This window comes from Ctenopharyngodon idella, chromosome 19, assembly GCF_019924925.1.
Source record: "Ctenopharyngodon idella isolate HZGC_01 chromosome 19, HZGC01, whole genome shotgun sequence".
Taxonomy (NCBI): Eukaryota; Metazoa; Chordata; class Actinopteri; order Cypriniformes; family Xenocyprididae; genus Ctenopharyngodon; species Ctenopharyngodon idella.
The window spans coordinates 9,202,260-9,217,933 of NC_067238.1; the positions used below are offsets into that span (position 1 = coordinate 9,202,260).

The following is a 15,674-nucleotide window of genomic DNA, read 5'->3' on the forward strand; positions in this document are numbered from 1 at the left end:
CATTTGATGCAGTTTTACTCACCGCCTGCAGTTCTGGCTTATGACCGGGATCTATCGCTTGGACTCTGATGGTATTCTGCAAATCCAGCGTCAAACTGGGACTTGTTTCAAAACATCCGCCACTAAAATTCCGGGAACAATCAAACATATGTGCACAACTCCGTTGCTGCCCCGGAAAAACAAACAACATCCACTGTTCCCTTAACGCTGGGTTCTTTGAGAAGCTGAAAAAAGTTATCTTTCCCTCACAACCAAAAACACACTTCTTTAGTGACATTGTTGAAAAATCTCTCAGCTTCCGTAACCCAAACGAAGCACGTTGATGGGCATGCTCTTGCTCTGGGTGATGTGTGTGCACGCTTATCAGGGACAAGTGCCCATACAAGGAATTCCACCCTTTATGACGTGATACAGGGCCATACTCAAAAAAAACTTTCTGAAACTTATCCGAATCCGGAAGGAGTGTATTTGGCACAGAAATACTCTGTCGTACGTCCAACTCGTGTTTTGAAACTTTGGCCATGTTTAGCATGAGGTTGCAACTCTTTAACAGTGTAAATACACTATATTGCCAAAAGTATCGGGACACCCCTCCAAATCATTGAATTCAGGTGTTCCAATTACTTCCATGGCCACAGGTGTATAAATTTAAGCACCTAGGCATGCAGACTGCTTCTACAAACATTTGTGAAAGAATGGGTCACTCTCAGGAGCTCAGTGAATTCAAGCGTGGTACCGTGATAGGTTGCCACCTGTGCAATAAGTCCATCCATGAAATTTCCTCACTACTGAATATTCCACGGTCAACTGATAGTGGTATCAATTGGGAACAACAGCAACTCAGCCACGAAGTGGTAGGCCACGTAAAATCACAGAGCGGGGTCAGTGCATGCTGAGGCGCACGGTGCACAGAAGTCGCCAACTTTCTGCAGAGTCAATAGCTACAGAACTCCAAACTTCATGTGGCCTTCTGATTAGCTCAAGAACAGTGCGTAGAGAGCTTCATGGAATGGGTTTCCATGGCCGAGCAACTGTATCCAAGCCTTACATCACCAAGTGCAATGCAAAGCGTCGGATGCAGTGGTGTAAAGGACGCCGCCACCGAACTCTAGAGCAGTGGAGACATATTTTCTGGAGTGACGAATCATGCTTCTCTGTCTGGCAATCCGATGGATGAGTCTGGGTTTGGTGATTGCCAGGAGAACGGTACTTGCCTGTCTGCATTGTGCCAAGTGTAAAGTTTGGTGGAGGGGGGATTATGGTGTGGGGTTGTTTTTCAGGGGTTGGGCTTGGCCCCTTAGTTCCAGTGAAAGGAACTCTTAATGCTTCAGCATACCAAGACATTTTGGACAACTTTGTGGGAGCAGTTTGGGGATGGCCCCTTCCTGTTCCAACATGACTGCGCACCAGTGCACAAAGCAAGGTCCATAAAGACATGGATGAGCGAGTTTGGTGTGGAGGAACTTGACTGGCCTGCACAGAGTCCTGACCTCAAACCGTTAGAACACCTTTGGGATGAATTAGAGCGGAGACTGCGAGCCAGGCCTTCTCGCCAACATCACTGCCTGACCTCACAAATGCGCTTCTAGAAGAATGGTCAAAAATTCCCATAAACACACTCCTAAACCTTGTGGAAAGCCTTCCCAGAAGAGTTGAAGCTGTTATAGCTGCAATGGGTGGGCCAACTCCATATTAAACCCTACGGATTAAGAATGGGATGTCATTAAAGTTCATGTGCACATTAAGGCAGGTGTCCCAAAACTTTTGGCAATATAGTGTAAGTCAGAATGCATGAAATATCATTAGACCCCCCCTTTAACCTTCGCCACTCGCCAAACATTTCTGAACTGCCACAATATATACAAAAATCAACATAATATAACATTTCCAGAATTATGTTCACGTGTTTCTGATAAATCTGAACATTCTTGTAGCACTAGTCCCTGGTCGTTTTACTTTGAAAGTGTTGTAAATGTCACCACTGGCACGTTTTTCCAGTGAGCCTGGGTTGGATAAAACGCTAATAGTAGCTAATAAATGTCATCATTTACTCACCCTCATGTTTAAACCTGTATAACTTTCTGTCTCATGTGGAACACAAAAGAAGATATTTGTCAATACAATAAAAGTCAAAAACAACATTGGACCCAACTGACTTTCATTATATGGACAAAAAACACTGAAACATTTTTTAAAACATTTTTTGCTTTAAACAAAAGAAAGTTTGAAGCAACATGAGGGTGAGTAAATGACTTGTCATTTTGAGATGAACTATCCCTTTAATTTTTGAATTATTGAACCGAAGCAATCATGCAGCAGTGCGTTAATTGATTCAACACAAGTCTGGCTCTTCAGTTTCATTTCAGTTTGTAATGGATTTGTTAAAGTTGCATTATGGACATAATATGAATGGATTTAATCTGATGCGTTTGGAGCAAGACAGAGAGAGAGAGAGAGCGAGCGATGAAGACATCAAATGATAATGGAAAGCAGAATTTATAGTTACAGAAGAAGCGCGATAAGCCTGACACTGTTAGATGGTGTTATGGACAGTGATAGTGGAGGAGGAAGATGGGAAGAATGCACTAGGGACAGCAAGCAGCCAAGTGAGTGAAAGAGTGAGCGAACGGCAAACAAACCAGTCACCCAGACGTCGTGCCGCAGGCCTCTCTCTCCATCTTGACTGCAGGAGGGGCTGTAATTAGGCCCAGTGTGCTGCTCTATGGTCCATAATGACGGATCGCTGTGAAAGTACCAGCGTTCCCACCGCCTGATCCCCAATCAGTATTGATGGAAAGTTGCTGCTTCCCCCCGGCATCCAACCACTGACCCCCGGCCTGCTCTGATGGGCAGTTACTATAGCAACACTGGGCTGGAATCTCCTCTCTGGTACCCTGATTTAGATAGTGTGGTATGTGAGAGCTGATGGGTCGCTCCTTATCAGCAAACACAAGGATTGTTTTATGAAGAAGGCAAAGTGTTTGATGAATTGCCTTGGTGTAAATTCCAAACAACTGCTGTTAGTGGAAAACTGTTTGAGGGTCACAAGATGTTCCTTCTGCTTTTCATGTAACCAGTTTATGTACGTAAATCTGTCTTTGCAAAAATATACAAATGCGATAGTACCATGTTACAGTGATGTATCAGATTGAAATACTATGGTGCAGAATGAATGTTATTCATGGTGTTTACATTGGACAGTACATGTCAAAAGTTTGGAAACATTACAATCTTTTAATGTTTTGAAAGAAGTCTCTTATGCTCACCAAGGCTGCATTTATATAATCAAAAAAACAGTAATATTGTGAAATACTGTATTATTACAATTTAAAATAATTGTTTTCTATTTTAATACATTTAAATATGTAATTTATTCCTGTGATGACAAAGCTGAATTTTCAGCATCATTACTCCAGTCTTCAGTGTCACATGATCCTTCAGAAATCATTCTGATATACTCAACAAACGTTTCTGTTTTGAATAAGAAACAGTCTGTTCCTTATTCAAAAATATCACACAGTTGTATGGACTACTTTACTGGTATTTTTATGATCCCTCTTTGTCCTTTTTTCCCTGAAACAGCCCTTAAACTGGTCACTGTATGCTATTCGTTGCATGCAAAAGGGTAGTGTGGACATTCTGCAAAATAGCTATTTTTGTGTTCCATGCAAGAAAGAAAGTCATACAGTAAATAATGACAGAAATTTCCTTTTTAGACAAACCATTTCCTTTAGCTGATGTGTCATTGCAGTGTGAGCTAATTTTCCACCATATGGAAACTGATAAACAGACACATTTTAGTGTGAGTTTTTTAATTACATCTAACACTTCCTTCTTTGTCTCGCTCTCTCAGGTTGGCTGCATGAGCTCGGGAAGCGGTTGGAGTCTCCATATGAGGAGGTGGGCATGGAAGCGGTCAACAGAACGCTGAGCAGTGGACCGTCTTTGCGGAGCATCTACATTGCAGCGCTGTACTTCACCCTCAGCAGTCTGACCAGCGTGGGCTTCGGAAACGTCTCTGCCAACACAGACGCAGAGAAGATCTTCTCCATCTGCACCATGCTTATCGGAGGTGTGTGTGTGTTTGAAGAAAGGTTGAAGTTTAGGGGATATTTTTAAATATATTTTTGGAGGTAGAACAAATTTGGATTATCATTAGGATCCAAAAACTGGAGGCTGTATGTGTCTGCTGCTTATTTAGAAACTAAAAATGAGGTTGAATCACTGTTAGTTTGTACAAGACAGTAGAGTTGTAATGGAAAAAAGTTAGTTGTAGATATTTGTATAAAAGTGTGTATAAAAAGATTTGTATAAAACTGTATATTTACAAAAAGTAAACAAGAAAATAAATAAAAAATTCAATTAAAAACGTATAATAATACGCAACATCAATGTCTGCATAACCACATGCATTTACATATGTTCGTCTGTCATTAAATAGGATGATATGAGGTCACGCCAGCTGTTCGCATTTAAAATTCATGGCCTTTATTTTGTGAAATGTCACCATTCGCCATGGGGCAGTATTGCTCCCTTTCCAAACATACAATAATACCCAATTACACACCCCAACACATATATACACATTCAGTCGCCACCTGTGTATTACCAGAGATCTTAGAGAGACAAGAGCCTCTAAAATAAATAAATAGGTTGTATTTTTACAGAAATGGAAAGGATTCATGCTGATCACTTTGTCTTCTACAGAACTCAATAACAAAAGCAATTTTACAATCTTTTTATAAACATTTTCTTTTAAATCAAGCTTGATTTATTTTATTTTTTTTCATGGACAATGAACATTAATTATTGTTTGCAAGCTGCATGGTTAAAAAAACAATTTTGTTCACAATTTTGAATTGACATTCAAGTTTTATGTACATTCATGCATGTGTAGTGTTGGGAATCGAATACTTAAGGTCAGGAATCAGTTACTTGTTAAAATTAAAAATTTGATTCCTTTTTGTGCATTTTAATGACTTGAAACCATTCAAGCGCTTCAAACCATTCACACACATACAAAGTGACGTGCGCACAGAAATTCGCCTCTCATACTGAATAGTGCACAATACTGAACCGAGTTCTCTTCTGCATGTTTTTGCACTTGAACGGACAAATACAAACAAAAATATGTCAAAATATCCTCGTAAACACAGTCGATTGTATCTTAAGTGAATGTAACAGTTGACGGAAAAAAAAAAAGCATGTGTAACAGTATGTTGGATCCGTGCAACTCTTAAAGTGGCAGCAGCTTAATATTCCTGCTGCCATCTGTATAATAACGTTAATCGAACAACAAAAAACAAAGCTGTTGTTGACTAAATAACTTCTGTAATCATATTTGTAATGTATATTTTATTCATAAAGTACAGTGTTATTTTACAGTGTTTACAGTTTCTGTACTTGAATACCTGAAAATCTTAAAACGCTGTTTATTTCAATCATATCTTTGTTCAGTTGTATTTATTTGTGCGATTGCTAATTTTTTATTTGTCCTTTTTAAATTACTGAGTGTTTACTTGTCTTTAATAATGCTTGAAATTTATATTAGTTAGGCTAGGTGTTTTTGCTGAAGCAAAAGTTCCTTGTGTAAGTGTTCTTTAGCCTGTTGATTTTTGTTCATTGTATTCAGCCACAATGAAATGTTTTGCAATAAGACTTAGAATAAATGTGAATGATGTCTAAATAAGTTTTTTTTTTTTACCTTATTGGAACTGTAATTAGGAATCAATGAGAATCGATAAGCAGAATCAGAATCGTTAAAATTCAAACGATATGCATGTGTGTCATTATGTCTTTGGCAGCATTGATGCACGCTCTGGTCTTCGGCAACGTGACGGCCATAATCCAACGCATGTACTCACGCTGGTCCTCTTACCACACACGCACTAAAGACCTGAAGGACTTCATCCGTGTGCACCACCTACCCCAGAGCCTCAAACAGCGAATGCTGGAGTACTTCCAGACCACCTGGTCCGTCAACAACGGCATCGACTCCAACGAGGTAAACCCCACGCTTCAGAGAGAATTACACAGCACAACTGAATCATTTGACGATGCGGAATTCCTTGCAGCTGGACTGTGCAAGATGTGCCAACTTTACAAGAATACAGTGTGCTTCCCTACTGCATTCTAGTGTTTCATACAGTTGAACATATTGGAACAGAACATTAAACTGGCTTTAGATTAAATCTTTATTGTTAATCTATTGTTTTCAACCCCTATAAATTGTTTTTATCCCCTTTAAAAAATTATAAATGGTCTGATAGACCAGAAAGTTGACCAGTATTTTTTTTTACCAATATTCACACATTAATTGGTTATCAGTACTTTAATATTAATGGCATCTTTGGTTTCATGTATTGTATGGATAAACTTTCAAAATAACAGCTATTCGTTATCTAGATAGAAATGTGAAGCTTAACAGTTAGATGATGATGATAATGATGATGTTAATAATAATAATACATTTTTATTTGTTGATTAGCATTATTAATATTAAAACGGCTATTCTAAAATATTATACATTTAAATATATAAATTATTGTTGTCTATAATGAATATTTTATTTAGTTTTTACACATCTATAAGTCACTTCCTATCTGCTAATGAGTAACAGAAATCTCCTATAAATAATTATAGATAAGCTGATAGACTGATAGACCGATAAAATACTGGTCGGATAGACCAGTATTCAAACAATATTTGGTTATCAGTTCTTAAGTATTAGGTCACCAATAAATGCCATAATTTGATTAATGTTTTGTTTGGATAATTATTTAACTTATAAATTAAAGAAAATTCATTACGTAGTGAGAAATGTGTATCTTAAAGGGTTAATTCACCCAAAAATGAAAATTCTGTCATTAATTACACCCATCAGTGGTTCGGAGCGTGTATCAAACTGCCAAAGTCACATGAACCATTGAAATTTTCGAAACGTTACGAAACACTTATGACGTAACGAAGCATGTAACAAAGCCTCATTTACTGAAATCACGTGACTTTGGCAGTTTGATACACGCTCCGAACCACTGATTTGAAACAAAAGATTCGTAAAGCTTCGAAGCTTCATGAAGCAGTGTTTTGAAATTGCCCATCACTAGATATTGTTGAATAAAGTCATTATTTTGTCTTTTTTGGCGCACAAAAAGTATTCTCGTCACTTCATAACATTAAGGTTGAACCACTGTAGTCACATGAACTGTTTTAAATATGTCTTTAGTACCTTTCTGGGCATTTAAAAGTGTTAATTATCTTGCTGGCACTGGAGGCCTCACTGAGCCATCAGATTTTATCAAAAATATCTTAATTTGTGTTCCGAAGATGAATGAAGGTCTTACAGGTGTGGAACAACATGAGGGTGAGTAATTAATGACAGAATTTTCATTTTTGGGTGAACTAACCCTTTAATAATATAATGGCTATTCTATAATATTATTGTAATTTTCATGCAATAATATTAGTTCCATAATTAATTTAATTTAACATATTCACATACCATTTTATTTACATGGTACTCCAACATAAAAGAAAACCATGGTATCAAGTCCAAACCTACATTTTTATACTATGGTACTGTAAGTGATGTAATAATAATAAAGTAACATACTAAAGCCAAGAGCAAAGGAACAGCTAAAGCAAGTATAATTTAGATAGACAGTTGGACACTTGAGGAGGGGACAACTGCATGCGCTCTGTCCTTCAGCCTGGGACTTTATTCCAGAGTCAAGAGAAAAAGCGGGAAAAAATTAGATGAAATCTAAACACCTTGCTAAATCACAGATTTATGAATAATAGATGGTGAGGCTGATGGCCGGAGAGCAGGAGACAGAGAGCGAGAGATAAAGAGGGATGTGTGTGCTGTGAGTGAAGGGGAGAGTGACAGATGCCATTCAGTCAGGCTGAAGGATGGTTGCATATATGGATGGATGAGCAGAGCAGATGAAGGGTGGCGGAGGGCAGGAATGAGGCATGGCCGGAATACTTCCAGTTTCAGTTTTAAGGGTGGAAAGTCATAAAGTGGCATGCTTACTGATTTTAGTGCCAGTTTGATGAATGTAATGTGTTGTTTTGAAAGTTCACAAAAAAACACAAGATTTCTTTTCTTCTGTTAACTACACCTTTCTTTTCATTTTTTTCCTTTTCTCTTTTTATTTTTATTATCCTTTTTCTTTATTCTTTTTTTGCTTCTGTTTCTTATTCCTTTTCTTTTCTTTTTCTCTCCTTCCTATGCACTCTCCCCAGCTCTTGAGAGACTTTCCAGATGAGTTGCGTTCGGACATCGCAATGCATCTGAATAAAGAGATCCTAGAGCTTTCCGTCTTCTCATCTCTGAGTCGTGGGTGTCTCCGCTCTCTCTCCTTGCACATTAAGACGACGTTTTGCGCACCGGGCGAGTATCTTCTTCGGCAGGGAGATGCTCTACAGGCTCTTTTCTTTGTCTGCTCCGGCTCCATGGAGGTGCTGAAGGACAGCATGGTGTTAGCCATCCTCGGTCAGTTTACACAAACACAAAAATTACACACAGTCACAGCTCAGAAGGCTCAGTGTAGTTTTAGCATGAAGGGAAAAATGACTGCCTCTCATTAAGTGAAGACTTTAGGGCCCATGTGTTCCTACAGTTGCCAACAAAAACTGCTCTCTGTGATTGGTCACTCTCTCTGTGAGGCTTCACACACACAGCAGGCTCATAGGACAGTGGACCTAATGTGTGAAAAAAATATAATCCCCATCATCCTGTTAGGTCCTGCCTGTGTGTGTGTGTGTGTGGGCGAGCATGTGTGTGCTTGTGTTTGTGTTAATATCACCTTATGAGTTCTGACAGGAAAAGAACACACACTATCTTTTTCATCTTTCCCTCACACACTCTATCCACCCTGCTGACAAAGGAAGGTCTCTCTGACATTGAGTTCTCAAGAAGGTTCAGTTTTTTTGTGTTTACATGCATATGTGCTTTTAATACAGTATGTTTTTGTGCTGCTAATAGAGCTGTTTGTAGTCCCACTGTGCTAAAATGCTGAACAAATTAGCATTTTCAAGCCACGAGTTCCTTTGGGAGTTTCTAATGGGTTTTAATAATAGTGGTTTTCGATTTATGTGTAAAATAAGGACTCTGGTTAACATTACTTGAGACAATTTTATGTTTTTGTTCTATTATATAAATTCCTCATAGTTAGAGACTCCTAGGGGAACCCATGCTGGATTAGCTTTCCACTTTAGCCTACATATTGACACACTGACTAAACACTCCTGTAACTCCCAAGTGATAGCTGACAAAATACTCATGTGTTTTTGCATCTTCCTGTTTGTTTGTGTGCTCCTGTGTGACACGTCCAGGTAAAGGCGACTTGATTGGTGCCAACATGTCAGTTGATGACCGCGTCATAAAGACAAATGCTGACGTCAAGGCACTGACATACTGTGATCTGCAGTGCATTAATCTGAGGGGTCTGTATGAGGTGCTCGACCTGTATCCTGAATACTCCCACCGTTTTGTGCAGGACATCACGCACGACCTCACCTATAACCTGAGAGAGGGTCAAGAGAGCCATGTAAGACATCACATGACCACTGTGTTGTTCTACTATAATTTCATTTTACTGATTCGCTAATTTATTTTTTGTAGTTGCCCAAACTAGGGATGTGCAAGACTAGTTAACTAGTCAATTAAACTATACGGCTGCTGCTAGTCGACTTGGAAATAATAGTCGTTTACATTTTTTCGTTTACAGTTTTTTTTCTCACATTTAATGTTTTGCTTTATATTTTGTACAAAGGCTACATTTAAATTACTGTTACTGTTATAATACATTTTAAAAATAATATTATTCTGAAAAGTGTCTATCTGGAGCGGAAAACAAAATCATTTCATTTTACCTCAGATATTGCATGCGTTCGTTTTCTCTGTGGCACTTGCAGCAGGTTCAGAGAAAAGTCTACTTGGAAGATGAGCAAGGTGAGGGAGTATTTTGAAAGCCTACACAAATCTTTTCCGTTTTCTTCTATGTCATGTCAAAGTAGTATATAACAATTAAGCTTGTTTATAGGCTTGTTATACTGGTTATGAGGGACAATACGGTATGACATTTTTTTTATCGGATTAAAAGAGAAACATTATGAATGAAACTTACTTGGCATGTGAACAGCTGCTATATCAACAACCTAATGAAGAGAATACGCTTAAATAATGTATAATTGTCAGTACATGGCATTGCTTAAGGAACACTTAAGTTTAATACACAATGACCATAATGCAAGGCAAGCACATTGCATGTATTTTTAGTGGCATTCAGTATTTGACTGTTCATAGATTAAGTAGTCTATTTCAAATGGATCGCATTTACAGACTGTCTCCGGGGGAGGGGTTAGACTAGTCGACTAGTCGGTTGCAAAATTTATGTTTAAACATTAAAGGAGTCATGAATTGAGAAATCAACTTTTCCTTGAGCTTTTGATATATAAGAGGTCATCGTACTATAAGAATATCCTGTAAGTTTCAGAACTAAAAACTTCCTTGTTAGTCAAATAAAACCTTTTATTGACACCAGGCCTATTGAACGACTGATCTTGGAATGTGCCTATCTATTACGTCATAGGTAGGTGAAATAGAGTACCTCAGGGATGACATGTTTTTGTAGGCAAATCCTGGAAGCGAGTTAGCATTTTAGGACTTATGGTTCCATCGCCCTAAAGTCAATGGGTTTTTTGAATGGGTTTTTGCTAAATCGCCTGAAATAAGGTCTGTGGTTAACAAAGCCTCTAAATATTTTCACGTTTTGATCTATGACATAAAACACACCAGTTATAACCCACTTGTGATTTTTTTTAAACCTTTATTCTGTCTTAAAAATGGCGGTTGCTAACAAATTGCTAAAAGGGACTGCTTCCTTTGGCGGGGACTTTAGATGTCATTATGACAAACAGGACATTTGGACAGCATTTCTCATGAAAAAGTGGATAAGTATTCATACACAGCGCAAATCATAATCAGCGAGCATGTTTTTAAATAAAGTTGTTTTTTAAATAAAGTTTGAGGAAGTTTGGTGGTGGTGACGTTGATCCGTGACCATGGTGTGCTGTAGTCCGTTTATAGCCTACTGTTAGCTTTTTATATCTAACGACTTTATTTAGGCTTCAAAATGTATACATGTTGTGTTAACTTGTAAAGATTATCTTGATAGACAAAACGTGTAAGTGTCATAACCTATAAACACAGAGGTTATTTTTTGCGATTTTCCAAAAGTCTATGGGAAAAATGCATAGGCTTTCGATCGAAGGAACCCATGCGCCGCTAACTTCTGGGTTGGACTACAAAAACACGTCATCCCTGAGGTACTCTATGCCGCCTCGGCAGAAGAAATCAACACCTACTTTATCAACGTTATCCCCGCCCACTGGCATGTTAGTGAAATGAGGAGGATAGAAGAGCAATACAACAGGACAAAAATAGCATTATCTTTCAAAGGATCCTTATGCTAGGAATATGGTTATTATTTATTTTCAACAATGTGAATGTCTCAGTTGAGCTTTATTTATTAGTATTCGGTATTTCACTGTGGATTCTTTGGTAAATGAATCGCATTTTGGCGCAGGCTTTGCAAACAGACTTTTATGATATGGACTCGACAGTAATGCAACAACATGTAAGTAACTGTGTTAATTCTAATGCCTGATCTGATATGTAATATATTCTACTTTGTCTATGTGTCAGTAAATCAAACCATTGACTAAACAGCCAACTTTGCATTGTTTCTCTTAGTAGGATGAAAAAATCTGTTATTTAAATGGTATTTAAATTATGTAAAGAAAGCGATCGACCGTCGTTACTAAGCAACGGAGTAAACAGCTGCTGATTTGATGATGCAAACGAACCGTGGGTCGGACCCATAGACTGTAAAAAATATGGATGTAGTGTCCGTGACATCACCCGTTTATTTCTGAAGAGCATTTTTGAAGCAAAAATGAGGCCGCTGCTATCTTAGCAGCGCGTCACCGCACGTCACTCCCGGATAACTGAAAATGGGCAAAGAGGTGGGACGTGGTTGGAACTGAGGTGCTGAAACCACGCCCACCTAGCTCGACGTGATCATGTTAGCAGGCAAAGGAGCTATCTATCTATCTTAGATACTATCTAAAATATTAATAAAGATAACAAGTTATATCATTTGAAAAGTTCTAAAGGTTTACTGTCAATATACGGTGTCTTTTTTACAATATAGAGGCTCCAGCATCAGTAATTGTAATTTGTGTCGGGTGTGCAAATAACAACATGAAAAAATCATACGGGACTTCATACCTTTATAATGAAATAGCGATCGCGAGATGAATCCAATCCGTGGCACTTGGGTAAAATGTCCATGAGCGTCCATTGAAAAATAAAAAACAGTTCTTTTTGTCCACAAAAGCGTTAAATCCGTGAAATATTGATATATTATCCATTGTTTGCATCACATTTCTTCTGAATGATCTGCTCTCTATCATCGTTCTTCAAGAAATTTGCAACCTGAGCAGCGTTTATGTTGTAAAACTATATATGATCTATATCTCACAAACAAGTGAGCCCGCGTCCAAAGTATAATTTTTCAAAATGCAGCAGTTTTAGTTATAATATCCAAGCAGTGCTGTCGGAGTTTTATATCCTCCCGCAATTGTCATTGTAGTAAATCTCAGGAACAAAACTTTAAGCCAATGCCACGATCCAACAGCGTGTGTTCTGTTTATCTTCCGCATGCGTGCACATGTACACAGACGCACATCTGTCTCGAGTCTCGACCATTAACGCAGCAAGCCATATTATTTTATAATTGTAAAAAATAATCCAGAAAAATCACAAACACGGCAGAGATGCCAAATTCAGCGGCTGGCATTAGCTGAGGTAACATGACGGCTCACAGACAGCAGCGCAATCTACCTGTCACTCAAGTGACCACGCCCTAATTATGCAGAACTTTAAGGCTTAATATAATTTAAACGGATGAGTTATAAAAAAATTCACCCCCTTCAGAGTTGTCATGAAGGGCAAAATTAGCAGTATAGACCAAAACCACAATTTGATCCAGGCTGTTAACATGTTTTTTTCTGCTGTAAAGTTGGCCATTTTAACATGGGACTCAATGAGATTCTGCTCTCTTTTGGAGCCTGTCCCTAGCGGCCAGTCGATGAATCGCAGTTTAAGTCACTTCCGTATTGGCTTCAAGAGAAACTGGGCGAGGTTGCCACTTGGTCGGACCCAAATAATATAATATGAACACAGTCCAGTGGGGGCAGGGGGAGGGGGGAGCAATTGAACTCGGGTTCGGGCCAGGCAATCGAAAAAAGTGTGAAAGCACCCCAAGTTGCAATGACGAGATCACTGCTTTCATGCACTCAACAACATGTGATCAGCTGTCCGTCACTGCAAACTTTCATGCCACGATCTAAATATAATGCCATAGATCTAAATGTAATGCAGCACTTTTCACGATTAGTTAACCTTGAGAGCTGGAATAGTCAAAAGAGAGAGTAATGCTAAAGAGAGAGTAATACTTGGCTATTTCAAATGGAAAGATGTTAGCCAATCACAGCAGTGGGTGTTTACACTGAAGTCTCACAGCAGATGCACCCCTTAAAACAGAGCGTTCAAATCAGAGGACTAAAATCAGGGTAGGAAAAATGAATTTTATCTCTAAATTATGACCATTTTTGATGTAAAAAGAATACTAACATTATAAGTGTACCCCAGGAAACATTATAAAAGAATAAAACAACGCAGTTCATGACCCCTTTAATGAAATTAGTTGTTGTGCATATCCATAGCCTAAACCCTTAATGCATCTCTGTAGCACTAAAAGCCTAACCTGATCATCACCTGATTTAGTTATTTTTTCATGGACTCAAGATTTATATTCTTTTTTGTATCCACCAATATATAGTTTTAACCTTGCAATCAATTGATGACAGACAGACAGACAGACAGATACATGCATACATACATGCATACATACATTGATTGATTGGTTGATTGATTGATTGATTGATATGTGTGTTTGAATGTACATTACTGTGCAAAAGTTTGGGGTGAGTTCACCCCTATTCTTTTATTAATGGAAAGCTCAAAAGAAAAACTCTACTTGAAATAGAAATCTTTTGTAACATTATAAATGTCTGTATTGTCACTTTTGATCAATTTAATGTATTCTTGCTGAATAAAATATTCATTTCTTAAAAAAAAAAATCTTACTGACCACAAACTTTTGAGTGGTAGTGTATGCTTACATATAGCCATATGTCTCACTTTCTAGGTCATATCCAGGATGTCCAGTAAGTCCATGGACACACAGGTGCGTCTTCTCCTCAGCTGTCAATCATTCCGCACTTATCCACTAACAGTGCTGTGTTGACTATAATAGCTTGGGGCTCATTTCCCTAACAATGATCTACCTCCCGCCTCATTTGCCTAATGAGGGAAGCTAAGAACACTACAGCTCTGAAACAGCAGGGAGAGAGAACGAAAAATTGATGATGATGGTGATGATCATCTTCCCCATTCCCTGTCCTTCCATGCCTGAAGCAGTAATCAGGGAGGGAGCGGCGTAAGAGGAAGGGGAACAGCGCGTTTAGGGGCGAGGGAGGGGTAAAAGGAGGAGGGGGGCGGTTATTGAAGTGCCGGATGACTGACTGCTTTGGGAAACTGCCGCTCTTTCAATTACAGTGTGAGGGAGCCTCAATTATTCAACAGGGAAAATGACCAAATTATTCTACGAAAAGTGTAATTAATCAGGTATATATAGAACAAGAGAGGGAGAGCAAGATTAAAAGAGAGATAGATGGGGAATACCCCTCACGTTTATTCTGTCTCTTTGCTGTGTTTTACCTCTTGACTTTTCTGACACCTTTCAGTGGACTGACATTTAAAGTGTTCTATAAATGGAGATTGTTATTTCCAGCCAACATCGTTGCAGAGTTTCACTATGTAATTGGCAATGCACGTGAGAACCATGAGGTGTAAAGCACAGCAAAACCCATTACAATGTCTATTATTGAGCGGATTCAATCATGCCTTTAGGGTTTGTTCTGTGACATAATCACTCTCACTCGTACGACTTGGGGTCATAGATCATTATATTATCAAAGCTGCCTGGCCAGCTGTTTTTAATGCGTTAAGGTAAAAGTCTTACTGGGTTATTGCTAGCAAGGTCAAAGTTCAAGTGTTAAGACCGCTACCATTACATGAGTTTTACCTAAGGACATTCACTTTGTTGTGTTTCTGCTGTTTCATAGCTTTTGTCTAATTGGTCCTTGAGGGAAAGTGTGTAGGCTGTTTCAGCAGTATGTTTCTCTGTGTGTGTGTGTGTGTGTGTGTGTGTGTGTGTGTGTACGCCCCATTGGTACCCACATTGAAGTCCTATTGAAAAACATCTGTTTACTTGTCCATTCTCTGACTAAGCAGTGCGCTGCACTTAAGCTTAATGTTTTTCAGTGCATTGTTTATGTCTTTTATGTGATTTTTTTTAAATTATTATTATTATTTGTTTTGGGCTTTATTTATTTATTTATTTATTTATTTTCTTAGTAGTTTTTTATGCATCAATTAAACATCTTGCAGATTTATATACATTAATCATGACTGCTAATGCGGACTTTTTGTGGATCAGCTGTAGCCAATAATCAATTTAAAATTTAAGATATATGTA

General features: G+C 38.3%; 1 protein-coding gene across 3 annotated transcripts in view; it reads left to right on the top strand.

The window, feature by feature from the left end:
- Nucleotides 1-15,674, top strand: part of kcnh8 (potassium voltage-gated channel, subfamily H (eag-related), member 8) — a 73,420-nt gene that overhangs the window by 39,900 nt on the left and 17,846 nt on the right. For 2 of the 3 annotated variants that reach the window (XM_051873217.1, XM_051873219.1), the window contains exons 8-12: nucleotides 3,854-4,072; nucleotides 5,805-6,004; nucleotides 8,248-8,497; nucleotides 9,340-9,554; nucleotides 14,283-14,321. In XM_051873217.1, coding sequence (XP_051729177.1) covers nucleotides 3,854-4,072; nucleotides 5,805-6,004; nucleotides 8,248-8,497; nucleotides 9,340-9,554; nucleotides 14,283-14,321 — 923 coding nt within the window. The remainder of the gene's footprint in view (nucleotides 1-3,853; nucleotides 4,073-5,804; nucleotides 6,005-8,247; nucleotides 8,498-9,339; nucleotides 9,555-14,282; nucleotides 14,322-15,674) is intronic. The other variant, XM_051873218.1, reaches the window with a different exon arrangement.